Source organism: Urocampus carinirostris, chromosome 20 (genome assembly GCF_059441175.1).
Source record: "Urocampus carinirostris isolate Australia breed hairy pipefish chromosome 20, RoL_Ucar_1.0, whole genome shotgun sequence".
Classification (NCBI taxonomy): Eukaryota; Metazoa; Chordata; class Actinopteri; order Syngnathiformes; family Syngnathidae; genus Urocampus; species Urocampus carinirostris.
Window position 1 is genome coordinate 5689104 of NC_142368.1, and position 21436 is coordinate 5710539.

At 39.1% G+C, this 21436-nt stretch overlaps 1 protein-coding gene across 1 annotated transcript in view; it reads right to left on the reverse strand.

Moving 5' to 3' along the window:
- klhl29 (kelch-like family member 29) overlaps positions 1 to 21436 on the reverse strand; it is a 310192-nt gene that overhangs the window by 187330 nt on the left and 101426 nt on the right. The window contains exon 3 of the mRNA XM_088324855.1: positions 18849 to 19142. Within this exon, the coding sequence (XP_088180981.1) occupies positions 18849 to 19103 (255 nt within the window). The 5' untranslated portion in view covers positions 19104 to 19142. The remainder of the gene's footprint in view (positions 1 to 18848; positions 19143 to 21436) is intronic.

The following is a 21436-nucleotide window of genomic DNA, read 5'->3' on the forward strand; positions in this document are numbered from 1 at the left end:
CATTGAATAAGTTAATATTTAAATGATTTATTTTAAAGGACAACACTTTCTTTTAGGCATTATTTCAAATGGATGAATACATTCACTCGAATTGCATTCTATTCCTTGAATATTCCGTCCAGTTTTAAACAGTCGGAAAACGGCGATGTTCTTATTATAATTTTTAATAGAAGGGACAAAATATTCACTGAGACGACCCAACCATTTTTCGTCCTTATTATTCCGATGTGGTGGAGTCGCTTTGGGGGGGTTGTCTCGGAGAGCATCCAGCCAGTCATTTTAATATTACATCCATAAATAATAAATCCCTTTTTAAATGCAGATTTTAATAGGGTGAGACTCAATCAGCCTTTTGTGGTCCGACCTCAACTCCGACCAAACAAATGACAGCAAACGGACTTTTTTTCTCATTAGGAACGTCACGCTTCGCCGCCCTGCCGTGACCGCATCACGCGCAGTCAGTCTTTGTGTCTTTGTGTGTGGGTCTTTGTGTATTTGTATACACTGTCCTCTCAAGTTATCTGTGCTCAAACCTTTAGAGTATTGACACGATACGGCTTCACCCTTATTTGTGTCTCATTGCCTTGGCATCATTTATCAGCCGGCACTTTTTAAGTGGACCGCCCACGAAAGTACTTGAACTCAGTGAGCTTGAAGAAGAGGAAAAAAACACACACACACAAAAGGTGTGTATATGTAAATGTGTGCATATGGTGTAGCTACAGTATGTATATTTGTGCTTTTAAAGTTTAGGTGCCTTTAACTTCAGTTAGTGTCAGGACCAGAACGGAAACAGGACCCAATCACGTAATGTTTATTGAGATAAAGAGAGGAAGGGCATTACTCGCGTTCCGGTGCTCGCTAGACGCGGGAAGCAAGTCGCTCTCGCAATCGGATTGTGATCCGAATACGGAAGAGGATCTTCCGTAGCGGGCGATGGCGGTGTCAGGGACGGAAAAACAGGTCGATAGCCGGGACAGGAGAGCTAAAACGTGGTCGAGATCGGAAACGAGTCGTAAGCCAGGACGGGAGAGTAGACGTAGTCGGGATCAAAAAACGGGACAGGTGGGAGTCAGGGTCGAAAAAGGCTAGCCTTGTATACACAGAGGTTCGCAGACGGACTGACAACAGGGGACTGACAGGACTGGGTTCAAATAGTGACAGGGGGCCAATCAGTACCCACGGCGGTTGGCGCCAAATGAGCGGGCACAGGTGATCCCCATCAGTAATCATGACAGATAGACCGTTATAGCCTCTAAATAGTGTGTTAAAGCTGCTTTAACTATTGGAATAAAGCGTTAACTTCTACCATATACACACATATTCCATCAGTGGTGTCCGTTAAAAGGGTGTTTGTAGAAAAATATCATTCTTTCTCTCACATATAATTCTCTCACATATAATTCTCTCAGGCATGCACAACTATACTCTCATACAGCCATGCAAAAACACTACTATACTCTGTAACACTATTATACTCTCTCACACATATTATGATAAACACTATTGTACTCTCTCACGCAACTGTATAGAACATACTACTATACTCTCATACACACACTTCTATGCATTTACACACATATTACTATACTCTCACTTACTACTTCCTCACACAGACCATTATACTCCCACACTACCATAGACTGTCACACACCATTAAAATTGCTATCACTACAGGTGTTTTTCATACCTAGTATAATGATCACCTCACCTCCTTTAGGTACCTTTGGTAACCAAGGCGATGCACACTGATCTGTGTGTATATGTTGTACAGTTAGACGTCAAACTGAAGTTGCTCCCAGCAAAGTAATGGTAGTATTACTTTTTTTGTTGCCTCTGAAGACGGCTCTCATACCTACTTAGCGCCGCCAAGTCGCAAAAGCAAGCAGCTACAATCTTGATGCTAGGATTAGTATTGGTCTTGTGCACATCTTTGCATGGGAGTAATTCAATTTAGGGTATTATATTACCATATTTGTACAAAGATTGATCAGTCGAAAATATCGCTGACCACAATCGCAAAACATTGGATTCAATTGGAATCGAACATGCGTCGCGGCGATGAGAGCATGCAATTTTAACTACTAAACCACCAGTGATGACACATGAAAAGGCATTGGATTTAATATCTATATAACACTATTTTTGGAGATATAAATGAACGCAATACGTGAGAAACAACTCTTTGATGTATCTGATGATGAAGCAGACTTAAATATACCAGTTTTTAATAAGAAATTAAGGGTGCGTGTTATGAACGAGTGCTAAAAAAGTAAAAGTAAAATATGTCGTTTCCACAAAAAACGCATTACAAAAAAAAGTCGTGCACACTAAAAGGTCACCAGAGAAATGCAATATTTGAACAAGCGCCAATTGCGGGAGGAAGATGACGATCGGAATGGGACGAGCAGACGATAAGCTGGCCAAACACAACAATCACTTATCGGGACTTTAACGGGTGGGCTCTCGGATTAAGTCCTGATGGAAAAACGCTGTCCTGGCCGTTCCTGCGCTGATGAATCAGTTCAGCGTGACGAATTAAACATTTTGTTGTTTTAGATAAAAGCGGGCTTCTGTTCTCCCCTCGGCCACCTTGCTTTTTGTTTTGTTTTCCCTCATTTGCAATGGGGGAGAGACAAAGAAGACGAAGGAGCGTGCACACAGGCGCAAGATGAGGCCAATGAATTATTAATTCGTTGCAAGCTTCTGAGCTGGCAAATTCAAAAGGAATTTGTTTGTCTTGTAGGTTGGTGCCGTTTTGCAGGGAGGGGGAAGCAAAGTCATGTGTTGGCCTTCCAATTAACGTAATAATCAGATCAAAAAAGATGGAATCATACTCCCTTTTGCAGGTCACTGCAACGCACTTTTTGTTCTTGTGTACTTTGAACACTTATTTTAACAACAAAGTTAAAAATGGTTTAATCTGTTACTCATGGGTTATTTTATGAATATGGTATTTTTTTGTGTAATTTATAGTAATATCCATTCTAAAAAAACATTAAGTATTGAATTGTTGGATTTTTTATTTTATAACTGATTAAAGTAAAAAAAAATTAAATCATTTAATCAGGTTCACTTTTAAAATTTTATGAATGATTTATGTTTGCGTCATTTACTGTATTGCAACAAAGTATGGTTTAAAAAAAATTATTTTTTATTTTTTATTTTATTTGTTTTTAGTAGTTGTCTGATAATTTATTTTTAAGGCCCCCGTTTTCAGCAATAGTGGACAAGGGGATAATGGATCGTGGCCAAAAAGTGAAGTTAATTCTAGGTGGACCACAATAGCACGCTTCAGCGGCCTGAACCCCCTATAAAATGCGCCTTATGCTGCTCCTTACTCACATCAATATGCATTTGAGGATAATGGGTCGCGGCCAAATGAGAGCAGTTCATTTTAGATGGAACAGCAAAAAAAGAGCCACAAGGCCCGACAAAAGTGCATTCTGTCAGTCCCAGCTTTCAGCAATATGCATTCAAGAATAGTATATCTCAGCCACGCAAGTACAGATAACTTTTTTTGCCAGACAGAATGATGAAAAATAGCCTGACAATGTGTGCTTTGCTGGTCGCTACTAACGACGTTATGCGAAAGGAGCTAATGGATCGCGGCTGTGCAGTTCACTCCAACAGGACTAAACATCAAAAAAGTGCGCTCTGCCGGCCCATGCTCATAGCAATGTGATTTGGGATAATGGATCGCAGAGGCATAATTGCAATCCATGTTTTGTAGACAGAACAGAAAAAAAAGCTGCCAGGTCCGACAAATCCACTCTGACATTCCTCACTAGCAGCAATCTAAGATCAGGAGTAATAGCTCAAAGAAAAGTAATAATGTTGGCCGCCAATAGAAAACGAAATCCCTACTTAATATTTATATCATAAAACATCCGTAAAGCAATTATTTATAAATATTCATTTAAAAGAAAGCAAAATTTAAAATCTATTATTTGTGTATCTTATTTTCATCCTGGCCAGCGCGTGAGCGGCAGTTCTGAGGTCATGAGAGCGAACCTTTATGTCTGGAGTTTGCATGTTCTCCCCGTGCATGCATGGGTTTCTTCCAGGCACTCCGGTTTCCTCCCACATCCCAAAAACATTCTTGTCAGGTTCATTGGCCGGTCCAAATTGTCCCTACTGAGGATAAGCGGTGCAGATGATGGATGGATGGATGATTTTAATCATGTCACTCTAAATAATATAATTTTTTTAGGCTGTTACAAGCTATTTTTTGCTCATTCTTTTGGTGTTTCTTGTATTTCCTTTGCAATAAAAGCTTATTTATGATACAATTTCGTAGACTTGGGTGCGATATTGCGTTTTACCTCCTCCCCCCCATCCATTTTCCCATTCTAAGAGTTAATTTGATTTATTCTAGCATGCTCTGCAACAAAGTTAAAGGCTCAAGCGAGCTTAAAAGCGGGGAAAAAAAAGAATTACAGGTTAACACGGTTAGCTATTCCTTCACGCTCAGATCAATACATCCGATTAAATCAATTCCATTACAGGCGGCACAATACCTGCGGAAACGTGCGCGAGTGCTCGTCATCTAAATGCTAATTACTTGCGCAATTACTTTTGCAAAGTGTTGCTTCTCCACTCGCCAAACTATTAGCTTCAATTTGCCGGCTAATTGCCAGGCGGCGCGTGGGCCCGCACTGCAGACGCCTCCGCTCTTATTTCCCACAAGGGCGTCGAGTTTGCCGTGGAGTCTTCCGGGGTTTGTGTGCCTTCAATCGAAAGACAGAGAGACGTTTAAAAGTTATACAGAGACGTTCAAAGTTTATCAATAGAATTTATAAAGTGAATTTCCACTCAGGAAAGAGTTTGTTTCACATCTGGATGCTGATGCCCTAGGGATGTTCAATAACACATCTAGTAAGACTGATGCCCAAATGAAGTTATGACGAAAAACCAACGGAAACTTAAAGCTTGAAATTAAGAAAGGGAAAGGAAAAACCTAACACCGCCTATTAAAAATACAAAATCCTAAAAATCAAAAATGAAAAAGCAACAACATTGAAATATGAAAAATACAAAAAAATATATACCAAAATTAAATAATCAAAAAGAAAAAACATTTAAAAAAAGATCTCAAAAAATAAAATAAAAATATTGTAAAACTATAAAAATCAAAATATATTTCAAATAGAGCTAAAAAATAGGAAAACATTCATACAGATGAAAAATAATATCAAGAAGTGGAAAAAATGAGGACAAGGAATTCAAAATAAAACTGACAAAACTAAAAATTGCAATAAAAATTATGAAGATTTCCAAATAAAACGTAAAAATAGTCAAACAGGAAACATTTTAATACAACTGAAAAATTAAAAGGAAAAACTAATAAGTATAAACTCGAAACTATAAATATAACCCAAAAATAAAAAAATAACATTAAAAATTCAAAAGAAACTATAAATATAACTACAAATTACAAAAAAGAAATAGAATATTTTTGAAAATAATAAAATGTACACCAATTCTAAATAAACTCACCATTAAAAACAAACAATGAAACTAATGTAAACGGTAAAAATATAATATTAAAATATAATATTAAAATAAAATAATTTAAAATAATAAATGTAAACAAAAACTTGAATATGAAAATATAAAAATTAAAAATTAAAAAAATTAAAGGAAAACCTTCAAAAAAAAGTTTTTATTAAAGTATGGTACAAATAAAAATATACACAAAAGATTTGTAAATGGTAAATGGTCTGCATTTATATAGCGCTTTTCAAGTCAATGAAGACCTCCCAAAGTGCTTTACAATGTGCTTCACTCAACCATTCACACACACACACACACACTCACACACCAATAGCGGCCCTGCAGCCATGCGAGGCGCCGACCTGCTTATTGCGGCATTAGGGATTCAGTGTCTTGCCTAAAATAACAAATGAGTTACATAAAAACTCTAAACCCAAATAAAATATATATTGAATGCTAAATATTCCAAATAAAAAAATACATAACAATCTAAAATAAAAATTAAAAATAGGGCAATATCATCAAAACAATTCTAAAATGAATTAAAATGTTAAGAAATACAACTCTTAATTGGACCTCATTACCAAATACTGATAACCTTAGTATTTTGAATTTTTTTTTCCCTTAAAATAGCTTTTTTTTAGTAGAGCGCTCATCTTGGGATCAAGAGGTCGCAGGTTCGATTCCCGGCTCCTCCGTGTTATATGTCAAAGTGTCCTAGGGCAAGACACTGAATCCCTAATGCCCCCAATAAGCAGGTAGGTGCCTTGCATGGCTGACTCCCTATTGGTGTGTGAGTGGGTAAGTGTGAAGCACATTGTAAAGCGCTCACAGATACGCAAGGTACTCGCCCAAACGCTAAACAAATATTTGACGTCAAGCCCATACAAAGCACTTAAGAAAAATAGAAAAATCGACTGCTTCTGTATAAACGACAATGCTTGCCATATTTCCCATTGGAGCAATTGTTTAGCACAGAGCACAATCCGGCAGTCAGACCTTCCACTGAGGGTCATGACATGGACGATAAAGGTTATTTTTATTCATTTTTTGGTGTCGTATTATTTTTATGACGACTTCCATTTCCGTTGTTAGTTTTACAGGTTGAGATCGTAACATGGACTCACAGGGACTCGTTTGCACCTTGTCAGGTGTCAAACCCGGCAGCTCCAGACGACACCTTAATGAGGCCCCACTCCTATGTGTGTTTATGTGCATGTAGTAGGTCCTTACATGTTATTTAAAGGTGCACGAGAGCTAATTAAAGCATCTTAATAGCCGCTATTGTCAAGTCGTTGGTAGAGCGATATCAGGATTCTACGGTGGCTATTGGGCTAAATGCTAGCACCGATGCATACTCGACATGACACAGACCTCCCTTAGGCACAAACACACTTACATAAGTTCACTACAGAGTGTTTTTCTTTGCAGCCCTTTGCAAATATACAGAAATGCCTCGCTGTATCGCTGTTTCGATAGTTCGCGGATGTTGAATTAGATTGAATGGTTTTTATAGTCGTTAAACTCAAGGTAAACTCAAGAGGGCACAGCAGCGCCTGTACTTCCTGCGGAGGATGAGGAGAGCCCACCTGCCCCCACCCTCCCTCATCACATTCTACAGGGGCACCATAGAGAGTATCCTGACCAGCTGTATCTCTGTGTGGTGTGGAGGCTGCAGCGCTACCGACTGGGGTAGTGTGAGGAGGGTAACGAGGACAGCAGAGAAAATAATCGGGACTACACTTCCCTCCATTCAGAACATTGGCCAGAAGCGCTGCCTATCCCATGCTAAGAACATTATCGGGGACCCCTCTCACCCCCATCATGGACTGTTCACTCTGCTAGCCTCTGGGAAGAGGTACTGCAGTGTGCGGTGCAGGACCACCAGGTTCCGCAGTAGTCTAGTCCCCCTGGCCATTAGACTGTTAAATGGTCAATCTAACATAGTTAACCTAAACCTAAACGGCTGCTAATCTGACTTTTTGCACTACTGGCAGTTCTTTATAGCTTGCCACTCCTTGCACATTTGCTCTCTGCACTATTGTACTTACAGCGTTATTGTTACAGTGTTAATGTTACTGTTTACCTGACTTGTTAACCTGAATGCCCATTTTGCACATCTGGTTAGCTACTCCTCTTGCACTATCGGCACTATGGTAAAATACTATACGTAGCCATAATACAATACAACTTTTACTTATATCTGTACATTCGAGGAAACTGTGCGGGTCAGATGTATCGACATTTCGTTCTGTATACACGTGTACTAGAATGACAATAAAGTAGATCTGAATCTGGTATTGTGATTGGTGTTTTGCAGCAGACAGCACACAGCAAATGCCATCACGAGGGCAGGTTGCGTGCGATTTGGTGGGCACGACTGTGATAGACTGAGGTATGCTGTATGTCAAACAGCCAGAAGAGAAAGTCAGAAGAGAAATGGTGGATTGTTATCTGGTCCGGGAAGGGATTAAGACGGAGTAGGGAGAGAGAGCAATAGCGACAACCCTGTAACACACTTGTTAAGTCTCCCGATTTGGTAGGGAGACTACCGCTTTGGCTACGATTCTCCCGCCTACCGATCTGAGAGCAACATCTGCAGATTTCTAAAAATTTCTTTTTTTTTTTTGGGTCGCCGAAATTTTTATGTGAACAAAGTTTTGCCGATTAAAATGTAGCCCAATTATCCATGGTCTTTATCATTGTCTTTTTCGCCGTTCTGCACCGGAAAAAGCTTTGATCGAGACTCTGCAATCATAATCTCGAACTCCAGTGATCTCATTCCTTCGAGAGCAGCAGACGAATAAGAGTGCTACATATGAGTATGTTAAAGAACACCAGAAAATTTGGAATAATTAAACATTGTAATAATCACATGTAAACAATAAAGTAGATTGAAAAACGAATTTTATTGTTGTCTTTTCAAAAAAAAAAAAATAATAATAATAATAATAATAATAATAATAATAGCTTTGGAAAAAAAAATCTCCCGATTTCCCATTTCTGAAACTTAACATGTATGCTGTAACAAGCAACCTCTGCAGAGCCTGTATATCACCGCCGCCAGATCCATTACCCGTGAAAAAGATGACCTGGAGCTGCAACTAAAGATTATTTTCATAATCAATGATTTAGTCGATTATGTTATTGATTACTCAATGAATTGGATTTCTCAAAGACAGTTTGAATTTCCTCCTCTTGATTCAAATATTGAAGTTTTGGACGAATCGAAAAACAGTGCACAAAACAGAATAATGGATAGTATAAAACATTCAAAAAATGCTCTACACCGGCAAATATGTGAGAAACCTTTCCTCCCACCTTATTCAAAGATCATATTATATTTAGACTTATACAAAACAAACATCCTACATTTCATTTTACGTGTAGAAAATAGTATCCATAAAATTATATATATTGAAAATATAAACCCTTTTTTGTAAATGTTGTCAACAAATTTGTCTCTGGGGTTAAATCTTGGAAAACGATATATAATAAGCTATCCATTATGTCTACTGGTTTTTTCTTCCCGCAGTGCAGTGGTTAGCACATTTGCCTTACACGCGAAAGGTCCCCGGTTCAAGACCGGGTGTAAACCTATTTTGACCTGGAGAGGGATGGGCACCACCAGGCTGTCTTTGCACAAGACACACCACAGGAAACGGCGCCCCTAGTGGTTAAGGGATCCAACCAACTAAACAATTTCTGCTGTGCTTTCTGTTCCCTTGATAATGGTTAACATTGTTTCATGATTAGACAGTCAACAACAACAAAGTTGAAACTTTCAGGCCAATTTTGTTTAGAATGATGCAATGTTCAATAAAAAAAAAATAAAAAAATGAAAAAATGTAAGAACTTTTTCGGCGCTCTCTGCTGGACCAAAGTGGTACTACAACTCTCAACGTCACAACATAATTGTGTGCACCCTTACTTGCATTTATTTCACATACTCAGTGGATCATAAATCACGAGACAACAAATCGTTGATCAAATTAATTGCCAACGCTTTTAATAATCAATGTTATCGATTAGTTCTTTCAGCCCTAGCTACAACTTGTGGGAAACCGTTACATTTCGGAGGGTTGTATTTTACCATTACGGAGACCTGGCTCAATTCATAGTCACCCGATGCTAGCGTGCAGCTAGCCAGCCTCTATCTAAATCGCTTTTATGCACTTAAACGAGAAGCCCTCCGATGCCGTTGTACTTTTGTATAACGACAATAAAGAACATTCATTTAAGTGCACTTCTTTGTTCTTATTTGTAGATCTATTGTTGTTATTAGTTACAGTTGTATACTCTCAGTCGGTAACGACGATATCTTGAAGTTTGACCCTTGGGGGCTTTTATGAAAGAGTGGCGCCACTTTGCTAAATTTTCACTTCTCTAGTCTAATATGCAAAAATCATGTAGTATTTCCTCACATTTTGCATGTTATAGAATTTGGGATTACCTTTAATGAGGGGACCACAGTTGTTGCATGTTATCAAAAGCTACATGAGAGCTAATTAAAGCATTCTAAGTCATGTTGTTAGTAAAGCGCTATCAGGATACCACAGTGGTTATTGCGCTTAATTTTAGCACCGATGCGTACTTGACGTGACGCAGACCCCCCCCAGGGACACACACACTTGCATAGTTCACTCTAGAGTGTTTTTCTTTGCAGCCGTTCCCAAATATATAGGGCCTCGTTTTGTTGGCTTAACGACCTCATTTAAATGAGCTTAATGAAACGCACTAAAGTACAGGCCAAACATTGGCACACGCACGCACACGCTTTGTCTTCATTATAAGAGCTGTCCGGTCCCCTGTGGAAACAACACAGACTTATTTATTGTCGCTTTTCATTTTCTTCCGAGTGATATTAATGGTGTTGCCCTAACAGGTTGCATCCACCAGTTCTCGATTTCTTTTTAAATGGCGTCGTGGATATCCTAACATCGCCGTGCATAACAGATGAGAGCAGATTACAGGGACGCTACTAAATGCAAAATGCAGGAGGAAAAAAGAAATGGAGATGTGAATAAATGAAATAAAAAAAAAAAAATCTAAAAATATAATTGAAAAAAATTAATCACAAGAAAATTCAAATTTTAATCTAATAATTTTCTAAAAACTTAAAGAACCCAAATCTGAGTAAATCTTTTTGTGTGTAAATAAAAAAAAATGTTAAAAATCTGATGATTGGTAGTTCTTTGCAGGGGGTTTATGAAAAAAACTAAAACTGCATCATCCAAATTCTTAATAGGAAAAATGAATATATAAATGTATTTAACATATATTGATCTTTTTAATATATTTTAAAAATACATCTATATCAAAAATCTAAATTTACAAAAATAAGATACAATTTTTAAAATGTATATATACAAATGAAAAAAACAATTATGGATTATATACATGTAGCTTTAAGCAAGTGAAAAAAATAGACCAACTTTGGTGAATGAATAAATGCATTAAAAAACATAAAATTCATCCAAAATGTAAAAAAAAAAACTATGAATAAAAAATAAATATGTAAATAAAATATTTAAAATTATATTGGAATTTAAAATGTCAATTAAAAAAGAACTAAAAAACATAAATATTATGTATATATAATATATTTATATATTATATATAAATTTATATATATTTTTATGGAGGGCAGCACGGCGGCGCAGTGGTTAGCGCTTGTGCGGCACAGTTCATGTCATGGGAACCTGTCGTGGGTTCAAATCCAGCTCCAGACTTCCTGTGCGGAGTTTGTATGTTCTCCCCGTGCTTGCGTGGGTTTCCTCCGGGCACTCCGGTTTCCTCCCACGTTCCAAAAACATGCATTTCAGGTGAATTGGCCGGTCGAAATTGTCCATAGGTGTGAATGAGCGAATGAGTTGTCTGTCCCTGTGTGCCCTGCGATTGGCTGGCAACCAGTTCAGGGTGTCCCCTGCCCACTGCCCGGAGATGGCTGGGATGGGCTCCAGCCCCCCCGCGACCCTAATGAGGATAAGCGGTACGGCTAATGAGATGAGATGAGATATTTTTATGACTACACACGAACCAGGAAGTAGAAGCCGCATTTCTTCTTCGGGGTGGATGCTGGGTGACCTCTCAGAGCACCACACGGCGGAAAGAAGCACTACAGTACTGTTCCCTACTCAGAAAAAGGTGTACACGATACAAAATCTACTGTAATTTACAGCTATGTCTGGATATTTTTCAGTCAGTCGAATGTTCGTAAGTCGGGGAACGTCTGTCCATTTATTAAAAAAATTAATAAAAAGTTAAAAAAATCTGAATTTTATGTGCATCAGAAATTGTAATATGAATAAAAATTGTATACAAATAAAAAAAAGATTGAATTAAAATAAAAAATTACAAAAAACCCAATGTAAATAAAACCTATTCATTTACCAATAAAAACAATCTATATTAAGTAGTTAAAAAGATATACACATATATATCGTTTTAAATATTCATGGAACCCAAATGTGAAACATTCAAGAAAAAAAAAAAAACAGCAGTCAAGTTGAGAAAAAGTGGATTTCAAAAATCAATATTTATGCAACACCAACGCGAGACAGGGAAAGGAAAATCTATTGGCAAAAATCACAAAACCATTACCTAAACGAGGCAAAATGTGGACAAAAATCCATCAAATCAGAAACGGTAATTATACAAGCAAGCCTGCGCACTATCTTCAATGCCTTCAATTAAAAGACATACACTCCAATGGCCTATATTGTAGAAGTCTTTCTAAGACAAAAGAAATAAAGAAATGCACGTGTGACAGAAAAATCGATATTCTGCGGCCGGGATTGCAACCTGACATCTCAATAAGCTTTGGCAAAAAAGGAAAGGTGTTACTTCTTGTTCCGCCCTAAGTCTTCCAACATGGCACATCCCTTTCGGGGACTTAACGGCCCTCAAAGCGTCTCGCTTGTTTCACATCACAAGCTGCTGCCGACAAAGCGAGCTGGGAATTGCCGGAAAGCCCGCTCCGGACTCAAAAATATAACCAAACTACCGGCAGAATTATTACCTCGTCTTTGTGAGAGGCAGTGGAAAGTCACTTGGTGCATCAACTGTAATATCCCCTCTGTATATATGTGCCTGATTTAGAGCTCTTTGTCGTTTGCCATGAGCGCATGCATTTTTCAGACAAAATCTTCAACAGTAATGAGATTTAAGTGCAGTGTATGCAAACCAAAATATCTGTTCTTTGGGTTGGCTGGATGGTATTAGAGAGCCTCGTCGTCAGACGCGAGAGCATGCAGACGTAGCAGAAACTCAAGTCAGCTCAGACTTCTTATAAATTCAAAATTACATTTTACAACTAAAACTACACTTTCGAAAATGTCCCTTTTTGGTCATAGTCAACTTATAAAAGATTTGATTCCTGAATGTATTTTTGGATATCTTATTAAAGTGTCTGAAACTCATGAGAAAAAGTTAGCGGACACCAGGGCAGACAACTCTGAAAAGTTGCCTGCCCAGCTATAAGGTTGCCTGCTCCATTTTTCACAACTTGAAACACAATAAGACGACTAATCGCAAAAAAAATAAAAAAATAAAAAAAACCTTGTTGCAAAGTATTAAGGATTGATAATCAGAATAGATAACAGAACAACACTTTAGAATTAAGTATGTATATAGCATCGCTGTTTTCCATCTGCCATCAGTATGTACCTGTATTTACTCATCTTCATTCGTGCAAAGTTTGCGCTGCGTCGTCTGCTACAAGCCACGTGAACTCCTCTTTCCACGATGCTTTTAATGTACGTTTATGTTTTGTAGCGTCATACGTTTTGTTAGCTTCTTTTGAATATTTCTCCTGGGGGTGAGGTTTTGGCTTAATTCCCAACCACTTCTCTGTTTTTCTGGTGTTCTGTGCGTCTACTTTGGAAAACGATATGCAAATGCACAACCTTATAACGCCCGGGAAAGTCCGGAAGCACAAACTTATTCGACGCAGGCTTCTGATTGGCTGCAGAGTATGCAAATTGCCAAACGAAACAAAATTCCAAAATTTCCAAACCAAATGAAGATTTCGGAGTCGGAATAAAGCAAACATTTTTTTTTTTCTTGAAAAAGTTGTCGGCCACCCGGGCGGAAACGTTTCGTAAGTTGTATTCCCCGGGCGTCCGGGCAGGCGTTATTTCAGACACTGTTTATTCACAGTTGTCAAAGAGTTACAGTTCATTTGGTTAAGAAAAACTTTGACCTGTTTTTTTTTTTTTTTAATATATAAGCTTTAACTTAAACAAATAAAAACATCCCAAAACTTTTTAAAACAAGCAGAAAAAAAATCCAACAAATATTATAATAAGGGCTGTGAGTAAGGATATCAGCGATATAATTAAAAAAACATACAAAATAATAAATAGAAAAAAAACTCTACGCTAAAACAAGCACAAGCGTGTAGCGGTGGGCAATACAAATATCTTGGACACAAGCGTACATAAAATACAAAGAATAATAAATAAAATAAAAAATCTCAACACAAACAAGTCCAAGAACAAGTAAAATAGTCAGTACCAATACCAGCCATATTTTAAGGTGATAGTACTTCCAACAATGGAAATCAGTACTGTTTCATGTGGTGGAACAAACCCCTACCCCAAAAAACTGCCTGGAGAAGAATTGGACAAGTACAGCCTGGCAGCGCCCAGACACACCAAAGGAAGTGGTGCCCTGACGGTTAATAGATCAGTGAACTGTGAATTTATAACATATTACTAATATTGAGTCAATCCCTATTTTAGCTCCCACATGGTAAATGAGCTGATCTTAAAGGGATCGCCATTTCCTTGAGCTGAAAGCTTCTCAATCCTTTGAAATAAAAAGTCATAACCGTAACTTTTAGCGTTAACACGGCTATAACATCTCGTAAAAACGATAACTTTGTCCCCGTCCGGGCGCCTGGGGTCACACTGATCCCGTCGCGGCGCCTTCCCGCTTTACGGGTCTGATTTGTAACGCGACGTTTTCAACAGGCGAGGACGCATCTTGTTAAACTTTTACGATGTTTGTACGAACGTAAAATCGCCGAGAACGCTCGACGACGGTTGCTTTATGAGCACATGAGCGAGATTTCTTTTAACGAAAGCGATGACGGAATCGGAGACCGCTGACAAATAATTAACGGAGCGACTTGGGGGATGGGGGGAACATGGCTGCGAATTAACTACAGTCTGCTGTTCCGTGCCGTTAACTTTACATCGGTATCGGACAATAACGCCAGATGGTGAGCTTGTCAAACACAGGTGGAAAAAAAGAGCCAAGTTGTCCCAAGTCGCACCGATCCACGCCGTGATTGGTTGAGAAAATCGCGAAGCATCACTTTTACACGAGTAGGAAGATCCCAGTAGAAATCCTCGACCTTCCGGCAGCTTTGAGCGAACGGTAGAGGGGAGCCAAGATGGAGAGCCAGGCACCCGAGATTTTAGTCAGGGAGCTGACTTGAATTTACGATTTGCGGCCGGTGTGTTGGGCGCGACTCTCTGCTTAATTTAAATTGTGTTTATCTCCTGGAAGAACGGATCGATTGGCCTCAACTTTGTTTTTCACCAAATAAGCTAACTTAGGCTGACAAAGTGTCCTCTTAAATTACTTAAGTATCAGAAAGGAGGATAAGAGATGCTGATTCATGGTCTGCGATCTGGCAGGGCGTTAAGTCCAACTTGGAGACTTCTTTGTCAGCTTCTCTAAACTAACCAGTGGACTAGGTTGCAAGAAGAGACATAATCATAATGCAGGCTAGGGACAAAAAAACAAAAACAAAAATTGAGTGGAAATCCAAAGGTCTCTTCAGCACAGCCCAGAAAATCACCATAGCTACTTAAGAATTATACGTTTCATAATAACATTAACTTCTTTTGGCCAGCATTGTTCAAGAATTAAGACCTCGTTTTGTTCAATATAACAACTAAATTCTCATGAAGAGAAAAACTATACAGGAAACCATCAACCCAGCCATAAAAGTCAACAGCTGTTCTCTGCCCAGATATCGCAGCAGAGCCAACAACATTATAAAGGATTCCACCTTTTTGACCTGCTGCCCTACAGCAGATGCTGAGGCAGTTTTTATTGAACCCCCAAGAGAACCCAACCAATGTAATCTTTCATTTTAACCATAATACCTAATGTCAATGATTACCTAATCCTGGTCTCAAGGGCGTCAGGTTTGACATGTTTTCAGATCCGTTAATCTCATCAGCAAGTGCTTGGAGTAACATGACATGATCCTGATCTAAGAAATCTGTTTTTTAGGTGGACGGAAACACAACTTGCAAGGGGTCAGGGTTTACCTAATCCTGCTCCTCAAAAGCTGGGGTCTTTCAGGTTTTTAAAAGGTCCGAACAATCATTCTTAGTATTCATCTTAGAATGCTAAAAAGAGACAAAACTCAAACATTCTACATGCAGAGGAAACATGTACACAGGTTGAGGGGTTCCCCTGGAAAATTTAGTAGGCCAGGTGGTCGGACTGGAAACATAATTCAACCAATGTTAATAGTGTGGAATTGCCCTATCGATAGACAGAGGTTTGGGGTACAAAAACCTGGTGGCCTGCCAAGATTATGAAGCACTGTGGGAAACCTGAGGATGTCATCTTTTTTTTGGTACCTAACCTTTTCTACCTCTTTGGGCCTCGTAATCTTTGCATAAGTCAAACGTTTGAATCCGCTTCTTTCTTCTCCCTCACCTCATCCCATCTTACCAGGTGTCGGCACCCATACACACACATGCGACTGTCAGTAAATGATGCCACGGTAGTTCTGCCCAACCCATGTGTCGCAACACCTGTCATTGGGAGTCATTAGGTGACCCAAACCCCCTATTTCAACCCCTAATGCCGAGTGCCAAGCAGGGAAGCCACAGGTACCAATTTTGTAAGTCTTAGGTATGCGACCTTCTAGTCTCAGGACGGACGCTCGACCCCAAGGCCAACCAAGCTGGTTAAACATTTAATTCTCTACTGTATTTCACACAACATGAGGTTAGCCTGTTAGCGTCACAGTCCTGACGAATTCTGTCACAATCTCAAACTGAGACTTTGATAGAGCTTTTATAATGAGCTCGCCAGTGGGCGTAGGATAATATTGCAAATGCACATGACTCACTTGTGGCTTATGACAACAAACGGCACAGCCACAAAGCTGAAAAACATCTCGAACTGTTGAAACTGTTGTGTCTTTCCTTTGGATTGTTTGATTTGATGGAAAAGTCAGACCGTGACTGGATGACGGTAATTTGCATAATCGAAGAAAGAAGGGGGGGGGGGGGTAGGATCGCGCTTGGCAGACAGGGAAAAAGTGTGAAAATGAGGATGGAAAGGGGATATTGGTTTGGCAGGAGCTGAGGCGTTGACGGCGGAGGCCAAGCATGACGGCAGGGAAAGAATTCATGGCGGGAAGTTAACCAATGAGATTTTTCAAACTACTTCTAAAGTATGTGGCTCACCTGCCAAACCGGACCATATGATAGCAATATTGGGAACTACTTTAATTACATTGACTCTACGTAAAGGCACACAAGACATCATAGCCTTCGTCACCTTATTAGCACGACGCTTGATCCTACCAAAAAGGAAATCGTCAGCCCCTAAATCCCACACCATGAGGATTGAATCTACCCTACAGTTCTTAGATTTAGAAAAAAATAGATGTGTACTCAAAGAAGCTGTACGGAATTTAGTACTTTGTTACTCTCTGCCGCCATCTTTTGGCTTACCTCAGTCAGCTCATTCATAATGCGCAAACACAGGCATTTCTTAAATTTGCTCGAATATATTTTTTCATCTTTCTTGGGGTTTGAGTTGGCTTTTTCTTACTTTTACCATTTTCAAGCTACACTAACAAAAACAAAACCCGAGGAGATGAGTATGATGTCACTCTTGAGCACATGTGTGGGGAGCCACCCACTGCAGCCAGTTGACTTTGTTTTTTGGGTTTATCGAGATACTGTTTTAATAATGATCGGTTGCAAAGGTAAATAAACATTTTTAAAGTAATCGACTTTATTCAAATATTGACAGTTTGGACAGATACAAAATAGTATACAAAACAGAATATTCTATAATAGCCAACAATAAAAATTGAGGTGTCAAATAGCTTAACAACAAAAGTAAATACTAATTAATGTCTACTATACAAATGCAAATATGTAAGATACTTTTGGATCGAAGTGGTACTACATGCGCGTCCCGTCAACAGTTGAACTACACTAATTTATGCTGAGTGACGCAAAAATCGAATCAATGATGAAATGTGTAGCTTTTATTATCGATTTTATCAATTTGCAGTTGCAGCCTTAGTCGCTTTTTTGTCTTCTTGATGAATTTCTATTTTTTAATCACCCGCAAGCAAAGCGAGGGTTGTGATAATGTTTTTGTTTTGAATCTAAGTGGGAGTTAGTACATATGACCACCATCTCTCAGGTAGGTTACTCTAGATGTGAAAAATACCCCCCAAAAAGTTGACAACAATTTTCCCCGGATAGACATTCCACGATCCTAGGTGAGAATGACATTGATTAGCATCACCATCTTTACAGGCAGTCAGATAGGTTGACAGATAGATATGAAAATAGCTAAAAGACAAACAAAACAAAACAAAACAAAAAACTTATTTGGCATTTCTGGTTTTGCTGACCCGGCAGCTTTTCCAGAAAGACATTCTACTCTCCCAGACAGGAACAAGGTTGGCCAGGATCACAATCCTTCAAAGGCAATCGGGTATGTGACTAAAGGTGAAAATGCCCAAAAAGAACACTCAGCACTTTTGCTGACTCAGCAGCTTCTCTGAAAATAAATTCCCCTCTTCCAGGCCTAAGCAACATTTGATATAAACACAAAGTCTTGCAGATAGTTAGAAGGTTTGATCTATGTATGGATAAAGCCCACAAAAAGTTAACAATTTTGTTTTTAATTAACCAGCATTTGTTTCCAGAGAGATATGTCACTCCCCCATGCCAGAATGACATTGAACATCTTTTAGAGGCAGTGAAGTAGGTTACCGCAGATGTCCAAGCAGCACCAAAGAGCTGACTTAGCATTTTTGGTTTTGATGACACTGCAGCTTTTCCAAAAAGACATTCTACTCTCTCAGGCCAGAAAAAGTTTGGCCAGGATCACAATCTTTTAGGGGCAATTAAGTAGGTCACTTAAGAGGTGAATGACTCTGCCAAAAAGGGAAATGCCACCCAAAATTGGCTCTGGTTTTGAGTAATTGTTATTGTGTATAAATCTTGTTTTGTTTTTATCTTATATTGTCACCCTGGATGCTTTAAAATCATTGCAAAAACTCAAATAGTTTTGTGTCTGTATCCCTGCCAACCCCCAAAAAAACCCAAGCAGGAAATCGGCATTACCTTAGAAGACGCCAAAGCCACGGAGCCTCGCTTGACAGCCGCCTCGGCCGCCGTAGTCACCACCACGGAGGCCGGCGTCGGGAGCAACGAGGGGATGACAGGCAGGGGGAGGAGCCCCGGGCGGTTGTTGCCGTTGATGACGGCAGAGGCACAGCTGTGATTGGCTACCCCATTGTGGAGGCCCGGCAAGCGGATGTCGCGCCTCTCCCAGGCTGCACGGTAGTCCCGTTCGAAGCGGTGGTGGTGGCGGGACATCACTTCTTCGTCCTCTCAGAGGCGATCGCAAGGGCAAGCCTTAAAGAAAAAGGCAGGGGGGGATTATCACACTTTTATAGTCGAATCATATCAGATCAGGTTTCGGTAGCATTTGCTATATTTTCCTGAATACAATGAGCACCTAAAAAAAAAATTGGCCAGAAACATCTTATAATCCGGTGCATATTATATATATACCAGAAAAAAAACGGTAGATCAATTTAAAAATGCAAATGTAGTTAAGATTAAATTAAACTGCATACAGGAACTGTTCTGCCTTTGAGAAACAGGGTGATATTCATTGATCTCCTGTGATTAACATGATTGTTTATTGCTTATAAGAAAAGAAAAGTGCAGAACTCTGATGCTAACTTTCGAACGCTCATGGCAAATATTTTATTGTTGCTTTGGAAAATACCAAATTTATTTTTGGACAACCCACTTTTATTTTCATTTTCTTTACCCGAAAAAGGAATGCAAAGTTTGGTTGCGCGTTATACACAAGGTTTCACCGTATTTCTGCAATGATTAATCAGTTGAAAACCATCACTGACCAGAATTGCAAAACAATGGTAACAACTGGAATCACACCCGGGTCGCAGCAATGAGCGCGCCGAATCATAACCACTGAACCACTAGTAATACAGGTGACATACAAAAGCATTAGACTTTCTTATAATCACACTACTTTTACTCACTGTCCCATGAGTACAAAAAATACAATGGTGAGAAGAAATCTGATGCTTTGTCATGTGTCATTTACAACACTGGTGGTCCAGTGTTAGGATTAGGCGCACTCACGTTTGTGACCCGGGTTCGATACCCATTACATCCAACTGCAAAACCAGGAAAAAGCAAATCAAAAACTAGTATTTAGTGCAGACGCTCACCTACTTACGACCATTCGACGTAGAACAGTAGATGCGATCATTTTTTTCGGGATGTCGAAAAATATCCGGACATTGCTGTAAATTAGATTTTGTATTGTATGCACCTTTTCCAAGTACAGGACATTACTGCAGTGCTTCTTTCAGCCACTAGTGGCATGTGGCGCTGTGAGAGGTCACCCAGCATCCACCCCAAAAGAGAAAATTCGCTTCCTCTTACTAGTTCTATACTGTATCTCCAGGGCACTAAGAACTTTGGCATTTTTATTGTTTAATTTTTTGTGCATTCATTCAATTTGGTTGGTGAAAAGTGTAAAGAAGAGGTGAGCCGTTTCTTTTGAAAAGTAGAATAAGGAAGCTTGATGCCGTTGAGAAAATGGTTGGATCGCTTTTTTTCGGACACTTTTTACCACGGAGGTGGAAATCGCCTAACGAAGCTCATCTTCCAAAAGTAAGTTAAACTCAACTTCATTTTATAGAGCATGTGATTTTATGAAATGTTTATTTTTTTAGTACAAAACAATACAGGTTACTTATACAAGCCTTAAACATACAAAATATAGCACTGAAGCAACTTCAAATTCAACTTACGAACGATTGTCCGAATCTCGTTAGTAAGTAGGGCAGCATCTGTATAGCATGTCTTAGCCTAGCTAAGAATATATCTGTATAGTTATAGCAAGGTAATGGGACTTTTTTGTACTTTGTTTTTAGTTTTATAGTGATCTAATGAGGGTAAAAGTTGAGCCAGTTGTCTGAATCAACAGCAACTAAAGGGGTCTGCTTATTTGTTCACTTGCTGTCTTGCTGGCGAAAAGGGGAAACTTTGCAGTGAGGACAGCGCAGTAAACATTGATAGATTAATTAATTATAGTAGTGAATCCAGGTGTCATAATGCTTATTTATGTTCTATAAATTCAATTATTTTAATGTGCTTATTATCATTTACATTATTATTGTTTTTATTGTAATGAATTTAGGTGTTGTTATTTGAGCAACACGATGCGCTAAATACACACTGTTCCTTTAATGGACTGCTGATGAGAGATGTTATAACACTGAAAGCTCTAATCATGACCCTTTATCCCCTACCTCTGAAAACCCGCGTTAGCAGTCGGCAGAATCGTTATAAACCTCCGAGAGATCGCTCTTGAATGCCTTTCCCCCCCCTCACTCCTCCTCCTTTAATAACCTTGAATTTTCCGAGTGGCTACAGTTGTATTACCTCTAAAAATATGTGAGGCGGAGAGGAACATGGAGCTCGTCCGGCCGAACAATAGCGGCCGTTCGCGCCGGCTAATATTCTCCCTTATCTCCACCGCTCCACTCCTCGGATGGGAATGAAAAGGCCAACTGGCTAATTCTTACGAAAAATGAGGGTAAAAACGATTATATAGCTGTGAGGTGCAGTCAAGGAAATATATGAAATGGTATTATTTATTCACT